Source organism: Centrocercus urophasianus, unplaced genomic scaffold (assembly GCF_019232065.1).
Source record: "Centrocercus urophasianus isolate 14NV4802_14NV808 unplaced genomic scaffold, USGS_Curo_1.0 seq_16, whole genome shotgun sequence".
Taxonomy (NCBI): Eukaryota; Metazoa; Chordata; class Aves; order Galliformes; family Phasianidae; genus Centrocercus; species Centrocercus urophasianus.
In genome coordinates this window covers 28,532,446-28,554,983 of record NW_024884711.1, presented here as the reverse complement: position 1 = coordinate 28,554,983, position 22,538 = coordinate 28,532,446, and the positions used below count along the sequence as shown (strand labels likewise).

General features: G+C 38.7%; 1 protein-coding gene across 3 annotated transcripts; it reads left to right on the top strand.

Moving 5' to 3' along the window:
• Positions 1 to 567: 567 nt before the first annotated feature.
• Positions 568 to 17,501, top strand: HACD1 (3-hydroxyacyl-CoA dehydratase 1). Of its 3 annotated transcripts, XM_042817188.1 has the most exons (8): positions 712 to 793; positions 1,426 to 1,553; positions 4,126 to 4,243; positions 5,321 to 5,339; positions 5,419 to 5,507; positions 8,019 to 8,140; positions 10,462 to 10,640; positions 12,140 to 17,501. In XM_042817188.1, coding segments are annotated over exons 2-8 (612 nt in total). In that variant the 5' UTR covers positions 712 to 793; positions 1,426 to 1,551; the 3' UTR covers positions 12,223 to 17,501. The 3 variants fall into 3 exon arrangements, with proteins under 3 accessions (XP_042673123.1, XP_042673121.1, XP_042673122.1); XM_042817189.1 differs by lacking the exon at positions 1,426 to 1,553 and having other exon boundaries at positions 568 to 793; XM_042817187.1 differs by lacking the exon at positions 1,426 to 1,553 and having other exon boundaries at positions 593 to 793; positions 5,425 to 5,507.
• The last annotated feature ends 5,037 nt before the right edge of the window (positions 17,502 to 22,538 follow it).

Here is a 22,538-nt window from a genome sequence, read left to right as displayed (position 1 = left end):
AGACATCAAGGCCCTGAAGCGTGTCCAGAGTAGGACAGCAAAGCTGGTGTGGGGCCTGGAGCATAAATCTTACGAGGAATGCCTGAGGGAACTGGGATTGCTCAGTCTGGAGAAAAGAAGGCTCAGGGGAAACCTCATCGCTCTCTACATTCACCTGAAAGGAGGTGACAGTGATATAATAAGGGGTAAGGACCTTAAGTTGCCCCGGGGAGGTTCAGGTTGGATATTAGGAAAAATGTCCAAAAGAGTGTTGAGGTATTATTGGAACCAGATCCCCAAGGAAGTGGTGGACTCATCGTCCCTAGAAGCATAGAAGAACTTGCAGATGTGATGGGTTGACAGCTGGCCTAGGTGATCTTAGCTGTCTTTTCCAGCCTTAGTGGTGGTTCTATGACAGCTCCCAGCTGGGGGCCCACACGGTGCTGCCCGGCGGCCGCCCCCTCTGAGGCCGTTCCGCCCTCCGCCCGCGGGCGTGCCCGGGAGCCCACAGGGGCGGAGGGAGGAGCGCGCGGCGCCATGTGAGCGGCGGGCGGCGAGCGGCGGCCCTCGAGGAAGACAGATGGGGTGAGAGACAGCGCGAGGTCCAGCTGTCAGCGCGGCCTCAGCCCCGCCGCGGAGGGAGCCCCTCCTCCCCGCGGCTGTGCGCTCCTTGCCCGCGGGGAACCATGGCGTCCAGCGAGGAGGACGGAAGCGGCAACGGCTCTGTGGAGGAGAAGGAGAACGGCAAGAAGAGGAGCCTGGGCGCCCTGGCTACGGCCTGGCTCATCTTCTACAACATCGCCATGACCGCGGGGTGAGCGGGCGGCGGGCGGGCGGCGGCGCGGCGCCGCGGACGGGCGCGGAGCGGCGGGGCCGGAGCAGCTCGGCCTGGGGATCGGGCGGCAGCGATCGCGGGGCGGCGGGACGCGGTCCCAGGGCGCCGGGGAGCCGCGGTGAGCCGGGCGAGCCCTCGCCTGCCCGGCATTGCCTAATACGGTGCAGCGTTACCAGCAGCGAGCGCGTCATCCCGGAGCCCGCGGCGGAGGTTAAGTATAGCCGGGCCAGGAATGCCGGCGGGGGTGCCGCGCGGGCTGCGCCCACGGAGCCTGCTCCTTCCACCGCCAACCGCCCTCGGGCCGCCCCGCGCCCTCCGGGGGGGTTCCACGCTCCCGGCGCTGCTGCCGTGGCTGTCTCGGTGCCGGAGGAGCTCCGGCGCTCGGCCGGGCTGGCTGTGTACGGGCCGGAGCCGTGCGGGGCAGAAACCCACACAGCGGTGCCGCTCCTATGGTGCTCGGCTCCTGCTGTCGTTGCGGCGGCGTGAGGTGATTCGGGTTGGGCTGCAGGCGCCCGTGGGCTCGTGTGGAGCGCTCGGTACTGCAGTGCTGAGGGGAATGGCTGTTTGTTTTGGGTGAAGGATGATGCGAGCGTTCGGGTTTATATCTTCAGTGCCTGAAGCAGGTATTTCCACTTCTGAAACTTTGTGCCACTAACTAATGCGTGTCACGTGTGTGCCGAAAAACCCTCCGTTGATTTCCACTTCGTGGCAAGAGTCAGAGCTCACGTGGCTTTTACATGTACGTGTGGAAGATGGTTGAACGCTTAGCTTTGGGGCGAGGTGCTGATTCTGTCTCTCCTCCTTCACCCCCCCCCACCCCCCGAGGGATTTAGATTTGCTCACCTGCGCAGTTTGTGTGAAAGCAGAGTATTAAGAGAGAAGAACACATTCTTACAATTCTTTCAAACAGGTTACAGTTTAAGTGAAAAATAAAATTTTGAAGGAGAGAAACATTTCACTGGGGCACCATCTGTAAACGAGAACAGTGCAGTTCTCCAAAGAGTTTAGTATAGTAAAGTATTTCTAGAACTGTAACTGCCCATCTGTGTTAACAACTAACCTAATGCAGAATTGCACTTTATCTTTCTTTCTAATGAAGATTAGAGGGACGCATTCAGAGATAAAAATGATACGTCAGTACCTGGCTTTACTGAAAGTCCCAACTGAAAATTTTACCTTTGTTAAACTAATTTTTTTACACCACCTGCTGATTTACAATATGCACTACTACACTTTCCTGAAATCCAAAATCAAAGCTACTGAAGGCTAAATGAAGTAATTGTCAAAGATTCCAAATCTCCCAATAATTATTTAAGACAAACGTATTTTAAGTCTCTGCATCTGGGTGTAGCCCAAGACTGCTCTCTGCAGACCTTTTATAACAGAAGAAAGTGAGGAAAGTGTCTGCTTAGATGAGGTGTAACTTGACTTTTCAAGCTGCTGCTATCAAACCCATCCTGCCAGCTGGATAGAAACTCACTGTCACCTTCCCCTTATCACACACTTCATTGTGAAATGGCAGCCTGGCTGTGAAGGACTGGCAGTGAGATTCCAGTGATTCCTCCTCTGGTCGTGATGGGAGACAACCTAAAATGAGTACATTCAGATTTAAAATCCGCTGTAAAATCTGAGTAATTTTTTTAGGGCGTAAATGTTGTAGCTCTGGCAGACTGGATTCATAAGATTAAAGCAGAAGGGGTGAAGGAAGGGAATCATTCCTACAGTATGGGGAAGCCTGGCTGTATACAGATTTGACGTGCTATCATGCACTGTTGGACTGGACGAAGCAAAGGACAATGCAGTAGTAGGCCCTGTGTGTGACAGTTGTCACAGGACTGCTGCTGAAGTGTGTACCATCCAAAGGGAATACAGAGCTGTTACGATCCATGCAGGACTTATGCTGTTACAGCGTAATGTGTCCAATCAGATAACCATCTTTCCTGCTATCTGCTTATCAGCTTTAGCCAGTCTCTTATCTATAGGGAGAGTATAAGGGCAGGGAAAGAGTTAAAGTTTTATCCAAATGTTTATGTATATGTTTCCCTGAATATCTATATGTTCACCAAATCTGCCTCAGAATATTTCTCAGACTCCACTGCTGTTTCTCTTTGGCCTTCCTTAGCCACAGTTCATGTTGCTGTACAGCTTTGCTTGCAATGGTTCTATGGAGGGTAAGAGAACTGAATCATTGTTCCCAACTATCCTCAGACAAGAAGTTAAATTGATGCTATTGCAATTTATGTATTTTCATTTTTAACCCTGAAAATATCACTTGTAGTTCTGGCTATGCTTTTAAGTCAATTAAAGACATTTTATCCTTAGCCTTTGTGGATTTAAACCTGAAGTTTCAGGGATCCCTAGTGCGATGTTTGTGAGAATGTTTGTGTAACTCTGGATTAGTAACAGAACATATGGTACATTGTTTGGAGAAAGTTCATTATATAAACATGGATTAATTATGTGGAAACAACTGCGCATACCTTGGGTTGTTGCTCTAGATCTGATATGAGAGGTGGGAGTCATAACAACTGTAGCTGTGAAATGGGGTTTTTTAATCCATTTTCATTTGAGATCTCAGTTTGAATTTTATATCACATTTCACTTTGATTAAAAGATACTTTACTGCATTTACACTGGAAGGATGATCAGTTGATCCATCAGTTGGTAGCGTACTGATTCCTTAAAAAAAAAATTGGAAAAATTAGCCAGCACCTTCAAATGTGTTAGTTTAATATTTTCATCTCTGGAAGCCAGGAGCACAGAGCGTGGGTCTTTCAATCTTTCAATCAGAATCTGCTTTTCTGAGGTGACTTCTCATTACCTCTGAGTTGTAGAATAGAAGCATGGTGGTCGCTTGTCAGTTCTGAAACTGAAGCGTTAAGGGGTAATGAAGAATGTGAAAACAGTGTGCACAAGTGACAGTCTTTTGTGTGTGCAAACCTGAGACCCAAAATCAGAGTTCAAATAACAGTAATCCACAGTAAAGGTGTGTGAGGATTTAGTGGTAGAAAATATGTAGTCACTGCTAGTGAAAAGTCTGTCGGGCCCCTGGGTTAAGTAATTCAAGTTAATCCTCTGAAAGTAAACAAATCCTTCTCTATCCTTTTCCAGGTTAAGAGTTTAAGAAGTTTAATATTGATATAACATTTCATAATATTTAGGTCTAAGGGTATTTTTAATAATCTCTTAAGAACACCAACAAGTGAAGACGCAAAGGTATTCAGTAAGAAAATGTTGTACTAAATTATTTATATTAGATGGAAAGCTTTAGAATTTTTATTTGAAAGGTATCCATTCTCTTTCTTTTGTAGGTGGTTGGTATTGGGTATTGCCATGGCACGATTTTATATCCAGAGAGGAACACACAGAGGTTTATTCAGAAGCGTGCAAAAGATACTTAAATTTTTCCAGACATTCGCTTTGCTTGAGGTAAATTTCAAACATCAGTTTATTTTTCTGGATTCTGCATATCATAGGCAAATACATTATTAACCTGAATTCAATATGAAAATATTATATGAGTACTAAAAGACGTTTTATCTTTATTATTTGATGATAATTTTTTTGTTTGCTTGTTTGTGAGAGCAAGGAGATTTGTTGAAATAAAGGAGCACCTTTTTTGAAAATTAACTGTAATACTGGTTTTAAATCAGATGTTCCCTGGGAACTGCTTTGCTTCTGCTTATTCTCAGACTGGATTGGCATGTCCTGTGTACCTCATTACAACAGGGTCTGTACAAGTTGTTCACAGCACTTTTGAAACAGCGTGACTTGGGCCAATTGTCACTTGTGGTCTAAATTTATGGTTCATCTACAGAATGAAGCTGTTGGGTTTATTGAGCAGTTATGATTCTTTTCCAGGCACAGCAAAGAGCTCTTATCTACATTTTGGCTCTTTTTCTCAATCTGCCCATAACATCTGTTGTTCAAACAGCAATTTAAAATCACAAGGCCAGCTGTCATAGGCTTTTATGCTATTAAACTTCCACAATAACAATTCCACTTGAATCCATGACAATAATGAAAAGCACTCTGTTTGCTAAGCATCACTGACCAGAAAATAAATCTGAAGATTTGTAGCTATAATTAGCTGAATGATAATAATTAATTAATCCATAACAAATACAGAAAATTGTAAAATTGCTATGCATTTTGCATGCCTTGTATGACTCCTCCCACATTGCTCTGTAAAATTATTATTTGGGTAAGATAATGGGAGTTTATCAGTTGAAAAAATAAACACTTTGTAAATACCTCAATATTCAACATACAAAACTAGGAAAATAAGTCTCTCATTCACAGTGTTTACACTGAACTCATCTCAGCACTGGTTACTGGTGCTTTTATGTGTATTTTTGTGTAACGTGAAATATTAGTTGGAGGAAAAAAAACCCCAAAAATGTAAGAATTAAGCTTGAGTTTATATAAATACATAAAAGGCCGTGTTTGTAGTACAGACAGTCACACACTGTAAGCCAGTAACCTTTAACTTATTTCTGTTTACAGGTAGTCCACTGTGCAGTTGGTGAGTTCTTCCTTTAGTTTCTCCTGAGCCAAATGAAACATCAGTTGTGGAGCAGAGATAACATGTTTCTCTTTTCAAGGAATAGTTCACACATCTGTGCTTGTGACTGGGGTCCAAGTGAGTTCAAGAATCTTCATGGTGTGGTTCATTGCGCATAGTATAAAGCAGGTATGTGCATGAGCAGATTGTTTTGAGTTTTTCCTGAGGAGTTATTAATACAGTTCTCTTTTCACCAGGGAGACGAATTACAGAGAATGCTTATAGACTTGAGTACAGTTTAGAAGCTGGAGTTACAGGATGGAATCCATGTACTTCTCCCCAGGAGGGGAGTCTGGGTGTTAGCTGTTAAACAGCCCTGTCTGTAGTATCGTGCCAGCTCTGGTCTGCGTAAGTGCTATCAATGACCAGTGCTTCTGTTCACCTACAAACATACCATCGTGTCATGTGTTGCCTTTCAAGAATGTAATTTATCACTCTCTGCATGTATCTAAATGAAAATATGACTTACATTGAATTAACGTGAATATACGTGGTTGTAATTTTGCAGTTTGTTTTAGGAACCTTCCCAAGACTTTAATGTAATGTAATATCAATATTTGATAGCCTGCATACTGAATTATTTTCATTAAAAATCTATCAGGTTTTTCAGCGTGCCAGAGGCACACTTAAAGTCCTGAATAAATGTCAGTGATTTATTTGCCTGGCTGTAGGTGGTTATTGTAAATCTAGTGATTTGTTAGCAGAATGAAATGAGCAGACTGCATACAGCTAGAAGTAGGATATGCATTCTGCTTTCTGTAAAGGGCACGTAAGAATTTAGGGGTAGATTTTGAGTTTGCTCCTGTATTCCTTTAAATTTAAAAAGCTGAGCCATTAAATTGTCTCACCAGCAGATGGCACACGCCTGTCTGCCAGTGAGATACTGCCTTGGTTGTCAAATCCCTTAATTTCAGTTCTCTACACTTCATCTTTTCCTTTACTATTGCTTTTTTAAAAAAAAAAGAACTACAAAATATACGTTTCTGATTTTTTTTTTTTCTGTTTAAGTTAAGCATTTTCAGTACATTCATTTTTTTCTTGAGGAAAAAAAATCAATTATTAACTACTTTTTTAATGTTGATTGTTTTCACGAATGCTGGAATGTAGTGCAGCTTTTTGCCGCTTTTTATCATTTGCAGTGCAGTAGTAATCTTTAGCATATCCTGTCATTTCTCAGTCTTCAGTACAGTAGGTCAAGCTGTGTCCAAGAAAACTACATCTAAATGTATGTCTGATTGCATTTCATGCTGTTACTGCCTAGCAAGCATGAATGTTCAGGGTCATGCTAGGTGGTGAGAGGCATGGTAGTGATAATAGCCAGACCCACACCTCTGTACTTGACTGGAGATTTGCAAGGCAACGAATAGGAATTCTCTGCATACTTATTTAAAGCACTTCTGGTCAGATTCAATGCTGTGGCATGAATCCAAGTTTGGGTTATCAATGTTTGTTTGTAATCACATGAGGTTAAGAACAACCTAATTCTGTCTTCTCCTTTGCTTATCTGTTTGTGGTTGCTGTTTGTTCGTGAGTTTGGAGATATTCTTCTATCTCCTTTCTATTTTGTGGATGTTTGTGAGATCCTTTTACTGAAGGTGCATCTTTGACTGACACATTGAGGTGCAATTTTATGAGATGATGATCACTTACATCTTTATGATGTATTAAACTTTGTCACCATGTAGTATTTTATTTTTTTAAAAAAAGCAATTTCCTCTTTTTTTTTGTAATTTTAACAAAATTGTGTTATTTTATTTCAAGACATCTCTGCAGCTTTTCATACTTCAGGCATGGAATTGTATTACAAAATTCCCCCTTTTAAAGAAAATTACTTTTAAACCACATTAACTTGCATGTAATTCTTCTCAGAATCCAGTGCTTCTTCTCCATGTGCCTTCTTTCACTTTGAAGACTTCTGTTTATTTTTTCACTTAGAGTGAAAAATAATTGCTATTTTGAAGCAGCAGATAAATGTGTTACCTACTGATGAGGCAGTTTAATGACTCAGAGTATAAACCTTAAACAGAAGAGTTGAACAGTTTTACCCCAAACTCCTAATGTATGAATCACTCTTCAGTGAGCGATCTTTTCCAACTCCTTGATTGTCTTGCAGCCTGATTTGATCTGCTACTAAGCTCAGTTAGTAGACTAAACAATTCCTTTCATCCAAAATTTCATGGCGGTTTAGATTACAGGAAAGTAAGAGAAAATCCAGATAAAGGCAGATAATAGTGAAATGTGGAATGGGTAAAAGCTGATCATAAAAAGAATATACATTAGGTAGTATTTTCATTTTAGTATTTTGAGGAGCAATAAATTAGCAAGTCAAGACAAAGCGGGGAAACAGCATAGTGAAAGTGCAGCTAAAGAGGAGGAATAAGCTCAAATATTAGTTCTGTTTTTCTAAATTTGCACAGTGGATAAAGGCTGCTCAGTTTGCTAAGTGTCTGTCTGTTAGCAAATACAGATGATATAGAACACCTCGTAGTAATTGTTTCAGCATGTCACTTTTATGCCAAAATTGTCTTTCTTTACAAGGTGTTAGTTCTGTTCCATATATCTTAAACAGAAGTCTGTTGCAGTTTACTCAGAAAAGAAGCTTAAGGATGAAGAACGTGTTGGTTCTTTATACTTCTGCAGATCCAGAATGAGGAAAGCGTTATTCTTTTTCTGGTCGTGTGGACTGTGACAGAGATTACTCGATATTCCTTCTACACATTCAACCTGCTCAACCATTTGCCATACTTCATTAAATGGGCCAGGTGGAGATGTCTTGCACTTCAGTTTGTCGTGGTTCTGTGCATGTTAGTTTCACGCATGTTGAGCTAACACACAGCAGAGCAGATGTTTGAGCTTTGGTTATGTGTCAGCAGAGTGCAAGCTGGTGACTTTCTGTATTTGAGATTATTGTAAGTCCGTTTAAAATGTTAAAAACAATTAGTTGATGTTTTTGGATGTGATTTGTTCCTCCCTTTCTGTGTCTTGTGGTCTAAACTCTGTTTTCATTTACTTTCATATTTCTTCCTTATCTTTGGAGTCACCTTTTAACTTACAGTATGACTCCTTCAGATCCTTCCGAATGCGATGCCTAAGATTAAGCACGTGTCAGTCTTTGTAGACTTAACATCTTTGAAATAATGGGAGCTGCTGTCACTAATTTCAAATAAATTATATTACTATATAAGAAGTTGTGCTCTATCAGAGCTTTTGTAATGTTACATTAATGTAGTGAAGCTAAATATTGACAAAGTTTAGCCCACGTAAATTGTGTGTTCTGTGTCAAAACTCCTTTGATTTTGAAACACAATTCAGGTCCATCACTGTGCCACATAAATTACAGATGCTACATGCTTGTCAAGAGATTAACTGGAAGAGTAACAATCTGTGTAGATAGAGTTCAAGACAGACTTCCACTCTTAGAAAGAAAATACCTTTCCTACATTTGGCATGGGTGATATGTTCATTTAATGAGTTTGTTTGCATCTCCTACTTGCCTGTGTTTTGTAGATAATGTGGTTCTGGTGCTTCTAATGCTCTTTTTTGATGTGTGCAATGATTATGTCCATTCTTAAGATATGATCGTTTTTGTTAATACTGAAAGTGGTAGGTTTGGTAATGTCTAAGCAACAAATGTCAAACTTGCAAAGAATCAGGTCTGGCTTCATTAATGATGGTTTTTTTTAGGCTTCAGTAGGAGAAATGCATTCAGAAATTACTATATTGACAATATTGACAGTGATGCTTTTTGTCACCAAGTCAGTGGATCTTGAATGGTTGGATTTTTTTTTTTCCTTATAATATGCAATTCTGGGAGCTGCCATTCTCACAGCAGAGCTGTTTTGTGAAGTATAGAAACAAAATATTTCAACATGTATATCTTTTCATGGAGTTCAAAATATCCTATCAAGGTTTACAGAGAATCAGACTGTACAACAGAGCATAAATTCAGTATTCCCAAGGAGCTGAACTTTTTTAATCTTTAACTTATTAAATAATTTTAAAACATTTACCTGTCCACAGGCAATGGCAATGGTATGGGTATGATCTAAATGTTGGCTTAGGATATTTACTTTGTTGGTTTTTTGTTCACTGTACAGAGACAGTCTGTGTGTAAGTCATTGCAGTAGTGCCTGCCTATACCTCACATACCTGCTCTCTGACCTGTGAGTCCTCTAAGCCCATTGGCTTCTAAGAGGATTTCATGTTCAGCTGCTACCATGCTGGATCTCCTCTCTTTTGGCCATGTAATGCACACTGGACATTTCTCACACACTATATGATGGCTCTCACTTCTGTTCCCCTGTGTGAACTTCAGAGCTGTTGCTTAGAATCTACATGATGCACTGTGCATAAGGACAAAGAAACCCTGTTGATGACATTTTTTTATTATGTCTACACTAATGTGACCTATGACATTCAAGCCACATTTTCTTTAAAATCAGTGTGTTTGCCCTTTATTTGAACATGTTCTGCCTATTTTGAAATGGAGTTGCTAAATTTTTGGCGCTCTCATTTTCTTTATTTTTAATTTCCATTAATAGTTAATGTTGCTACTACCACTATTTCTGTTACTACTACTACTTCAATTTGCCATGTGGCAATTGGTAAAACAGGCATCTGATATTTCACCATTTCCAGTTTCTTCAAATAAATTACGATACGTAGCACTGACACAGTGTGTGTGCGCTGTGGCAAGGATGCACAGCACTGTCTGAATTTGGGATCCAGTTCTGCTCTTAGTCCTATCTCTGACGGTGGGAGCAAGGTTAGTAAATAAAAAAATACATATTAAAAAAAGAAAAAAAAAAAAGAAACAACAGTATTGGAGAGTTCAAATTTGGAGAATGATTTTTTTTAAGTGCAGGACAGAGATGCACAAATTCTGATATTCTCTATTTTTAAATAAAAAGACGTGGGAATGCATTCTTGTAAGCAAAATAACTCTATCAAAAGTAACTGAAGTTGTTCCGTGCCTTCCCAGGATATGGTTCTTGATTTTAGTGAAGGAATGCTCCAACCTATTGCAATTTTTAAATTCAGGAGTTGTTTCTCACATGGTGTTTTTCTTTTTTTTTTAATGCAGATACAACTTTTTTATCATTTTGTATCCTGCTGGAGTTGCGGGTGAACTGCTGACTATATATGCTGCTTTACCTTATGTCAAGAAAACAGGGATGTATTCACTGAGACTTCCCAACAAATACAATGTCTCCTTTGACTACTATTACTTCCTTATTATTGTCATGTTCTCCTATATACCATGTAAGTATTGGCTTTAGTATTAGCTGAAGTAATTAGCTTTAATAACACTAACAATGTAATAATCAATTATCAGCAATGCAGACAACGCAGCCTGCAGTTAAATTTCCTAGATGCTTTCTACTCTAAAAGCCTGCTTTCTGTTGTTCCAAGTGTTGCTGTGCTTTAATTGTTTAAACCAAAATTTTACTTTCTGTTATCTACCTCAGAACATCTTAAAAGTTTCAGTGAAAAAAAAATTCTAAGGTCATGGACAAGTAAAAATACTATTTCTTAAATACAGAAGTGTCTCTAGTTGTCTCCAAGAATTTCTAGTTACTTTGCTGCTTTGAAGCAATGACTTAAAGATTTTTTTGCAAGATTCAGACATTCACCTTCTTCTTCTTGCTATTAGTATCCATTTATGTGTGAACTTGGAAAATCACCATTTGAGCCTACTTTGGAAAAACATGAAACAAAATTCTCCAGAATTTCTCCATCACAGAAATCCACACCTTGCCTCAAAAACTTCTCTGAATGTACTTCAGTCCCATGTTTAACCAGATCTTCCTCAAACCCTGATATCAGGAGCCACCACAGATCAGTTGCCTAACAAGAGCTAGCCTAAAGAGACCATCTGCTTTGAATTTCTGCTGTTATTTTCTCTGTCAGCCAAACAGTGCAGACAAGGAGAAAACAACTTGACATAGATACAGCACAATGACTGCTAGAATGAAACTAGAGCAAATTGGGCAAGTAGAATATTTTAGTCTTTCTGGACTATGAGGGTAGGAATAAAGGAAGAGATAAGGGAAAGGCACTGAGGAGCAGGAAAACTGAAGTTAAAAGGAGCTGCGTTGTGCATCTATAAAATGTATTCCTTCAAGAAACTGACTAAAAATTCTGGACTTTGGCTGTATGGATACACAATATGAGGTGTTTTATTTTTTGTTTTGTTTTTTGCAAGAAATCATGGAGGCCAGTGAGAGAGATTTATATGGGTAAGCAAAAGTTAGGATAACTTACTAGTAGTTTTACAGATGTCTGCATAACTTCATGCTTCAGGAATAAGTCCAGTTTTCTGTGCTTTAAAAATAATGATCAAATTAATCAGAAGAAAGGTAATACAGTAAGGCCAGGAGAAGGACAGAGCTTTTCATACTTGGACAAGTAGGGTAAATTTGGATCCTCCTCAAATTTTATGTTCAAACATTCTTTCCTTAGAACAGGTTTGAAGACTTCAGGCACTGCTAAAAAATGGTTCAAACAAAGAAAATTTTGAGGGAAGATCCATGAAAACAGTATTCCTTCGGAGGGCTTTGTCTGACTTCTGAGTAATTACTGTTTCAAACTCACTGAGAAATTCATGACTCATTATTTGCCTTGGCCAGCTGTGGCACATCGTGCCATAATTTTTATTGGTTCTTCATTCTGAAAAAGTGTATTTTTCCATAATGTGATCTGCTGATTTTTTTTTTTTTTTTTTTTTAATCTAATTTGCTTTCTTTTATGCTTTGATCAAGTATTTCCACAACTCTACTTACACATGCTGCGGCAGAGAAGAAAGGTGCTTCATGGAGAAGTGATTGTAGAAAAGGACGATTGAATCGAGCCATGTAATTATGGTGCTTTTAATGGAAAAACAAGGGTAAAAAAAACAAAACTTCCTGTGATTTTTCTGAGTCCAAGTTTTGAAACATGGAACAAGAATAAACAACTGTGTATAAAATAACATGGACTGTATTATTTATACCATTAATATATCATCAGATTACCTTTTCATTTCTGGTTTAACTTTGATTTTTAATTGTTTATTTCTTCAAACATATTGTTTTCTTATTTTCAGTAGGCTGACAAATAGCTTTAACAAATTGAATGGTTGGCTAATGTGCTTTCTATTGGGAAAGGCTTCTAATGACCTGTAGTCCTCCTCAAGAACAGGGGAGTTGATGAGCTGTATTGAAAGTGTGTCTTCTGGAAAACAGAGCATAAATTAGGCAGTGATGTGTGTCATAGTCTAGGGGGTTTAAATGTTACTTAAGTTGTACTTTAAATTATACCTTTGCAGTTACAAGTACTTTTAGCGTGTTGTTCAACATTCTTTGAATTACAAGATCACACTATAGAATTCCAGAAGGATTTTTGAAAGGAGGTGAATCCTTGACTTTCAGTGCAAGTTTGGGTCTCTCTGCATTTTCATTTCTAATTGAAAAGAAATGTCAAACAGTAGATACAGCATTATCTGATTGAAAGCTTATGCTGAGGAGTGACCATGACCAGTCTTCCCATGGTCAGTGGCTGGAACAGGAATCATATGCAGAGGAAGACTGATTGTCAACCTGCTTCCTCTTCTACTTTTAATTATGTATGCAGAAAAATGGTGGTACGGCATTTAGAAACTGTAGTTATAGTGAGATATTTTTACTTCCCATAATTAGCTAAGAGGCATAAAATTTATTTGAAGTAGTACCTTAAAATATAAACAGTGCTTTGAATCATCCCATCTTGTAATTTTAATTGCTCCCTCCCCATTAATTGTCTATAATGGAATTATGTAATGCTAATTAACATCCTCAGTAATATGCAAGAGGGATCTACAGCATATTAATAAACGTTACAGATGATACTGTATGATAGCTGAGTGGGAGAAGTCCAACGTGTGGATTAAATATAGGCAGGAGTTGGACACTACGTGGGAGAACCAAAGCAAACATGATGCATTTGGGGAAATGTGGCTACTTAGTGAGAGACAGAGAGAGAGAAGATTGAAAAGTAATAATGTAATAAGAAGACTTAATAGAACAGGCAACAATATTGCTTCCAGATTCAGCCATGTCAAAGGAAGAGTGTGTTACATGCAGAAGAGGTGCATCAGGCAGCTGGAAATCAGAATGCTCCTGAGACTGCTGAGGTCATTTCCTGAGTACTGTCTTATATTTTGAGCAGCTCGGGTGTGAGGAATAGAGTCAATCTTCGAAAAAGCAATCAGAGAACAGAAAAAAAATTAGTTGAAGTATGAAGGAGGTCAGAAAGGTTGAGACATTAAGTATGTATAACTTCCTGTTGTGTGACAAGTACAAGTAAAAGGAAGAGGCTTTGTTAGTGTGAAAGTGTAACTAGAACTGATGATATATCCAGTGAATATCAGGAGAAAGATCCTACCAGAGAAATCAGTTAGGTTACAGAATGATGCAGTAAAGCTTATCCATACATACAGTTTCTTGGAAGATTTTATGTTACATGTAATCCAGTACTGGAAAATAATGTTTCTTTGGAAGAAGTTTGTATTACATACTTGAATAGGCAGTTTCCATTTTTAGCATCAGTGATTCTACAGTAGTACAACTTATTTTGAAAGCTGGAGATACGTGTTTCTTCTGATGCATCAGGTAATTTGATGAAAAAGGAAGGATTTACTATATCCTGAAGCCTCAAATTCCATTTTGTGCCTTAAATTTTTCACACTTGTCTTCTTTACGTGGAAATTAGGTTTCTTTTAAATGATAGTGTGGACTTGAGATACAATAATCGTATTTCTTAGAATTTTAAAAGACATAATCTTTATATTTTTAGAACAAAGGTGCTATAAGTTAACTTACTACTTCTCAGTTTTATATGTAACTAAGTATTTAAAGTTTAAAATATAAACCACATTTACAGTAGTGATTAGCAAAATGCTTGTGTTACACGTTCAGACTAGCAGTTGTATTTGTCCCATGTTCTTAGAATACAGTTTTATAAACTTTACTTGTGTTTTGATCCATGAGAAGCAAACATTGTGGCACTTCTTAGAAATATTTCTCAGCAAGCAGAAGAGTGTGATGAAATAGGAGTAAATGCAATTAGATTAAGTTATGCGTCTGTTTTTTTAACTGTCAGGGCAGCTCACTGAAGACCATAGCTATCAATTTCTTGAAAATGCGTTGGAAACTTTCAGTATGTGATTTTGAAATCTTTTATTGGATGCAATACTCTTTCTGTAATAACAGGAATACCTGAGCTATATTACGTTTGTTTTCACTGTGGTTTAAAGCTCTTATCATATGGCTATCTAGGATCTGTTTTTATATCCTTTTGTATATGAAAAAATACAGCACTGTTTGCTAAAATCTTTTTCACAAAGCAACAGCATTATGATGGAACTTAAAAAGTAATTTACAACTGCAGCAAGTCTTGCTAAATGATTCTAGAATAAAGCTACAAGTTACTGCATCCAGTGTTGCACAGACCAGAGAGCTTGTCATGTAGATTAGTTTTCTTGTCACGGACTTCAAATAAAAAAAATGAATCGCCTTCTTTTCTTCCTCTTCTCTTTTGATTGAAGTCTGCTCTGAAGTCTCAATGTATACTTCTTGCTTCATATGTCCTCCAGTGTAGTGATAATTCCGAGTACAGCCTTCTTACCATTGACTTACATGGGCCATGATTCTATCCTGTGTAACTTCAGTATGACACCCTGAAACATTTAATTAGCTTGTTCAATGGACGTAAAAATTTAAGTATGATTTTCATATGGTGCTCTCTTTCCAGCTTATTTTTGCCACCTACTTTTCTTGTATTTCTCTCTGCAATATTCTTTGTTTTGTAAAGCATTGGAATCCTCCTGTTTATGAAAGATTCGTGTGTACTTAAGCTTCAGTGTCTATAATGTTTTGATGTATTCTTTAACAAAATGTTTGTGTAAAGGTATTTTCTTACTTGTGCTGTATAAGCCTTCTGGAATGGATTAATACAAAGTATGTCCTTAAGGATGTTTTTTTGTTTGCTTGTTTGTTTGTTTTCATGACAATATGTAGGAACAGGGCTTTGGAAGTGGATTCATAATTGTTAAATGACGTTTCTTATTATTGGTGGTACCATAAACAGAAACTCCGGCTGAAAACTTTTGGATTTCTTGAGGTTCCCTTCAACATACACTGGGAAAGGCTGCTCCAGGACAGACTGAGTGAATCACCTCATTTCACAGCTCTGCCCTGCACGTCTGGAAGCCAAGTCCTGACATCAGGATATGGCTGGTACAAAGGGGTTTGATGCTGTGAAACTGCATCCTGCACATTAGCTGCCAAGAGAATCAGTGAGGCTGTTGTGAGCAGCAGTTAATATGCGTCATTTCTCTCACTTCTGTCTATGCAGGATTTGAGAAGAGAGGCAGCTAAACATGCCCTCATGCCTTCTGCATAAGGAACTAATGGGATCAGCTGAGGGGATCTCTGTGCACAAAGGGTGTGTTACAGAAAGGTTTTGTGCTTCACTCAGCTGCTTATATCTGCGTCTGTAACCACGTATTTTTTGAATTACTGGTATTCCAATACAGCTGTGTGACACTGCTGTCAATAACATGGCTCAAAATTAACAATCTTGGATAAATTGTGCAGTATGCTTCTACTCATAACATAACACTCAGCCAGGTTCATGATAACAGACCGATTGTCTAGTTAACAAGGAATTAACAAGGAGTGGAGACCTTTTCTGTGAGCGGAAGGAACCTTCCTTTTCTTAGCCAGAAATAAATACATGCATTTTAAATCTAGGTTTAGCGACTGATCTGACGGTGGTACTTGCACTCTTTATACCAGCTTACCTTAGTGGATATTTGGATCTTTCATTGATTATTAAATAGATTAAAGTGAGAATAAATTAGAGCCATTACAATAAACTGTGGTTTAAAGTAGCTGCTTTATTAGCAGTTTTTGTGAATCAAGCCTTTGTTTAATCCGTGAGAGAAAAAGGGAAGGAAAATTAATACAAGTATACAAGTAAGTATTCTGCACAAGACAGGGGGGCTTCATAAATCTAAATTTCTATGCAGGCAATCTGTCTGCAGTTCCTTATAAATGATTGGTTAAATGTGTTTTTGAATCAAAAGACGGAAATTAAAAGATGAAAATTAAATTTTATTTCAAGATGCGTGTTTTAAAATGTGTCTGAGATCATGTATCACTTATGAGCAGTTCACAATTCACAGTGAACATACATTTTTATAGATGATTATCTGTAGCCCATTACAGTGTTTTAATCCGTGTTGTAATGACTATTTTAGAAACAAATACCTTATGTTTCTGCAAAGCTCTTGTGTTCCCTTGCTCAAGTTAACTTCAGTTCTAAGCTTTGCAGGGCTTGAACTGGCAGGTTAGTATCTGCCAAGAATAGTTCCTGAAAGTTGCTTTCACAGTAGCACACCTTAATAGCGTAGGGTACTTTTGGTTCAGTGTCTGGTATTGTAAGCCACTGATGGAGGAGCTTTTATGCCTTCAGCAGGACAGAAAGTTTTACAGATCTTACTGCCGGATACAGAAGATTTATCCAGTGAATTCTTAGGTCACAGTAGTGAATTAGTCTAAAAAGTGGATTTAAGTCTGAATCAAGACAAATTGTAGAGAACTTGAATGTTGGATAACTAGCTGTCTTATAGGAACTTGCTGTCGAGTCAAGTCTGCAGCTGCTAGTGGTTTTAGAGTTGTAAAATGGAAATGCATACTACTATCTCACGTTGTATCAGCTGAAACATTGTCTTTTTGTTCACAGTTCTCTTCTGCTCTGTTCAGTCTTGAATGTATTGTATGTCCTTTCAATTGATGGCTTTGTAAAAGTGTAAGTACAGAAATATTTATCTAAATGTATCATATGCGGAATTGTACTTAAAGATTCTTAAAAGTGTAAATGCACTGCAGCTGCTCATTATTGTTATTTTTCCTGAAATATGTTATTGTTAGCAGTTTACACAGACAGGAAAGCACACAGTATGATACTTTTAGTAACTTATTTATTTGCAAAGATTGTAAGATTTGTTGAGCAAGAGATTCAGGTATTTGTTTTAGAGATTGTTAACACTGTAGCACTGTAGAAATTCATCATCAATTAAAAGATGTTTAAAACTGTGCTCTATTTGTTTGGTACTTTGCTTTTTTTTTGTGTTTTTTTTTTGTTTGGTTGGTTGGTTGTTTTTTTGTTGTTGTTGTGATACCATGTAAAATCAGTTCACATAACAGTGAAGAGTATTATGCCAAACTGATATCTGTTTACAAATACTTTTTTTCCTTTGTATCTGGAATTGTTTCACAAATCTTGAGATCTCAAGCCTTCTTTTTATATTGAAATGTATTCCATTAAAATAGATAAACGTGGATAGTAGATTGGTTTCACTTCTCTTTAACAAGACAGAACAATATAGGGCATTAAAAAGGCATATAACCTTTTATAGTCAGTGTGTATGAAGACAATTGCATTGCTAGGGTCCTGAAATAGGTACTGCAATAATGGATATTCTGATGTTTTGGAACACAGCTTTTTGTGGTATTAACCTTTGAAGGTGGAGGCAGTGAACATCTTCTGTGTGTCCTTTGCTGCATGAATAACAACGACATTGCAGTTAGAAGGATTTTGTTGCCATGACAGTAATATAAAGCAGTATGTGAGCATTCACATCCACCTCTTTTGAGTTAGGAATCAAGTGGTTGTAACCCTGAGGATTTTAACTGCATAGAAGGGCTAAATCCTGTTAGTCAGAGTTATTGTAATTGAGACTAAGATCTCCTAATCTGAAAGTTGCAGAAGTAGACTCTAATCTAAATTTACAGGACAGGATTTGTTTGTCCTGGCCCATATCAAAGCTAAACCAGTCTGATTTCTGCAGAAGCAAGTGGAACAGTGTCTGCTGGTCCCAACGGGAGCATGGTGGGATAATCATTTGCATATACTGTGTAAATCTAGATTCAACAAGAAAATGTAAGCAGTAGCTTTCTTGTTAGCACCTCCTTGAGAGTATGTGCTGTTGCATGGTGGTTCACCTGCCTACGGCTTTGCAATATGAACCAGTCATTGGTCCCTGTGGAATGCACCAGAAGACCAGAAAATCTCCAGCAGTACACTGCTGTTGCATTACACCAATCAGTGGAGTCATAGAATGTTCCTTCATGTATCTGCAGAAGCACCTTTTATTTCTGAAATTAATTTAGGGCCAATGACATATCTAATTAAAAATAGGCAGGGTAGATCAGCCCTCACAGCTGCTTTGACATTCCTGGATTGGAATGCTGTCACCGAGCAACTTTGATTTTCATATGCAGTCTCTTGGCGGTCTCTGCTCGTACTGCACTCATGAAATGGCACTTTGCCTGCCCTGAAGTGGCTGTTCCAGGTTCAGTAGAACAAGTTAGAGATAATAAGTTAAAAAAGATTCAGATGAGAGTATACTACTTCACACCCCAAGCACTCTCTTACCCCCTCAAGGGGGTACGTAGTCCTGGGTGTGCAGCCAAATGTACCTGCCTCCCAACCTATCGTATTTGAAATTGCAGTGTAAAATGGAACAGACCTTCACTTCATGAAGGGAAGAAATAAATTTAAGTCCCAGAGACAACAGATTACAATTTATTCTGTAAATTTAGTCTAGGAAAGCCATTAATATCAAGATTTCACTCAGTGACAAAGACAAAATTGTAGATCTTGCAGCTGACCCTTGCAGCCAACTCAAATACTGCAACATTACTTTGTCTTATATTCAGAGTGAGGTGATACTGCTAAGAATAATAATCCATAATTCTTTTCAGAAGGGTCTTTTACAGCAGTTATCTGTGAAACTTCAGTTGATTCTACTGTCCAATCTCTACATCACAGCCAGCAAAGTAATGGAAGGGTCTGTCCCTCAGAAAAAAAAAAGATGCAAAAAAAATCCCTCAGAATGTTCATAAATAGAAATTTCATCTAATCACAAAATAAGAACATCTTTGAACATATTCATACCCTATCAACTCTAAGTAGTAATTTAAATCAGATGGAGATTAATTATTAATTTGTTCTCCATGCTTACTACAATAATATTGTGCTTGAAAAGGACTTGGAAATCTTGAGAACAATGCACAGCTACTAAAAGACAAGGTGTTACATCTTTAGAAAGTTGATAATGTTTTAACAGGAATAAAGCAGAGGAACAAGCTGTTTTCAAAACAGTAAAAATAGCTCAGATCTTGACTCTGATCCATAGGCAGTGACTGCTGTTGTCTGTTACTCCATGAATTCCACTATGTTCTCATTTAGTCCTGAAGAGCTTTTAAAAAAATATGTAGACACGATTAGTTACTGATAGCAGTGTGTTACTGTCACATGTAACTCAGCTTGGAAAAAAAGTGGGAATTATTTCTCTGTTTCTCAACCCTTTAGAATGGAATGATGGAATGATCATCTCAGCTTAAAAACCTATGAGTCAGTGTTGCCGAGACTTTGTTCATTTGTCATGAAACCAAAATGAAGGCACTTTTTGGATGATTGTTTCTATTTTCCCACCTTTTTTGTTTTTTTGTTTGTTTGTTTTTAATCTCCGGGAGGGAATGAGTGTGTGGTTGAGAAGACTTTCTGTTTTCTTAGCATCCTGCTTTGCTGTGGATCAGCGGTAGTGCACAGCTGGAAAAACACTACATTCTGGTATTCCTAAATCGGTGCAGTGGCTACATTCTTTAGAAATAACTTCTTCCAGCGATTGAAGGTGAAACATTCAATACTGATATTTTTATGAGTGTGACTGCTTCCTAAATAGTGCCTGTTTTGTATGAAGAAGTTTAGGAGGTTTGTTTGTTTGCTTTTTCCACCTGTATAGTTACTTACAACACGATTATGTCATTTTCTACTGAATAGGAAGCCACTACATTTCTGTGGTTGGCATATGCGTGAAATCCTCTAGTCCATGGCAGTTTCATTCTTGATCATTAGTTTTAGCTGCAAATGTTTGTGGGAAAGATAACAACTCCCACCTGAAGTGAGTTATACTTCAGGGTATCTTTCTCAATGCATTCTATATTTGAGCATGTTTTCCTTTTTGTCTTGCATCCTGATCAGTGCAGGATCAGGAGGTAGAACGATCACAAGGTCTCCTGGAAATTGCAGCTTTTACTTTTTCAGTTCAGAGTCCTTTGTATATTTGCTGCAATCCTAGAGCCATTAAAATGCTAAAGGAGGTAACTCAGTCACCTCCCTGTTGCCTGTAAAGTTTTTTTTTCCCAACTTTGAGCACAACTATGGCCCATTTAATGTTCATACTGCAAGGTCCAGCACCGTGTCCTGCTCCACGTGAACAACCAGTGGCATTGGAGGGCAGAAGACTGAGCAGAGGAGTAGGGCTGACAATAAGTGGGGCAAAGAGTGGCCAGCTGCAGGCATGTGCTGAGGATAGCATGCAGGATGTATGTTTAGGGAACTGAAAAGTAGACGTGTTTCTGAGTCAGAGTCACTCCTGGAGACTGCTGCGCTTGTGACTGGAACAAGCTTGCTATTAAGCCCTTGGTATTGGGACACATGAGCCGTGCTTCACTGATGACTGGTATCATTTATACATCTGCTCTGGTTTTCATCTCTGGGCACACTGTGTTCCTGCAATTGCATTGTTTGCAAGTGCTGGTTTTCACACGTTAAAAAAATCTAACACTTTCCTATAGTGTTTTGGTGATGTTTAATTCTGTAGTGTCAATAATTTCTTGGAAGAAAGAGTTTTTTGGACTGATCTGGTTCTGTCTTGAGAGCATGAAATCAAGCAGGAGAAGTAAGGCTGCTCAGGGTTTCAGGTGCCGTCTGTAAATAGTTCTGGCAGCAAATCTGATCCTGTCTTCCATCTTTATCATACCATTTTTTTCAGCATGGTTTGTATGTTCTAATTTATTCCGTGCTATGAAATCTTATTACATGAAATATATATGACAGAGAAATACTAGGTATGCAGGTGGATCGTTATGCTCAAAGCATGGAACTTATCCTTCCTCACTGCAGTCTTTTGTGGCAATCATGGGAGGATTGGCGGCCTGACAATTGTTAGGACTAGCAGCAATGTTGGCGACTAGTAGTGCTCTTAAACTTTCCTGACAGAAACAGTATGAAGAGAATCTTCATTTCTTTTTTAAGTGCTTGCTGAGAAGCTGCTACAGACTCTCTTTTGAGTGATCTTTCTGCCTCAAGATTCTTCTACTTCACTTTGGAGGTGGTACTTCAGCCTTCAGGGCACCTTCTGCTGATACTGAGAGCTTTCTACCTTGAAAGTGGCTTTAACTTTATTATTACTTGGATAATCTCCTATCGCAGGCCCATAGCATCCTTCACACTATGATCTTTCATCGATGTTTATTTCCTGTTTCCCTGCATGGCTGTGACTTGTGCTTAAAAATGTTTAGACTCAAGCAGCACTTCCTGTAGTTGAGGTAAGATATTACTCATGTTTTAATAATATTAAACAGTTACTTTATCTTAACCAAGGAATGCTTTGTTTCAAATCTGTGGCATCTATAATAAAACATGGAAACCTCAAATTGCAAGTTGGGTTAAGTTGTTTTATTATTTACAAGGAACTCTAAGACCTGTAACAGATGCATGTTGAATGAGGTAATTGGTCATGCTTTGAAGTCAGCTGCAATCAAGATATTATTTCAGTATTTCTTTTTCAGAAACCACAGGAAGAAAATCAAGTCTCATGATAACAGTAAAAGCCCTCAGAGCACTACTCAGGCTAACCAATGTTATCTCCCATTGCAACTCCTCTTTTGTGGGAAAGTGAGAAATAGTTACTGTGTCAGTACACAGATCTCTAAATAGCAGTTATCCTATTGGTATAGTCCTTACCAAGAGAACACATCTCATTTTGAGATAATACATTTTGAGATGTTGCATGGAAAAGATGTGACAATTACAAAAACCTTGAAGAGATCAGGCATTAAAGTTTCACAGCTGGATTTTGCCATAGGTTTTGGAACCACTAATAATGGGATGAGATCTTCTGCTGCCTTGCCTCGGTGGCATGGAGTACTGCATCCAGACATGGAGTCCTCAGCTCAGGAGAGATGTGGATCCATTGGAACACATCCAGGGGAGGGCCACAGAGATGATCCAAGGGATGGAACATCTCTGCTAGAAAAACAGGCTGAGAGCTGGGGCTGTGCAGCCTGG

Excerpts from the sequence above, each read along its gene's own strand:
- HACD1 (XM_042817189.1), top strand. The coding sequence starts at position 666 with ATGGCGTCCAGCGAGGAGGACGGAAGCGGCAACGGCTCTGTGGAGGAG. Across the intron at positions 5,508-8,018 it reads TTGCGCATAGTATAAAGCAG|ATCCAGAATGAGGAAAGCGT; the intron begins GTATGTGCATGA and ends ATACTTCTGCAG. Across the intron at positions 8,141-10,461 it reads TACTTCATTAAATGGGCCAG|ATACAACTTTTTTATCATTT; the intron begins GTGGAGATGTCT and ends TTTTTAATGCAG.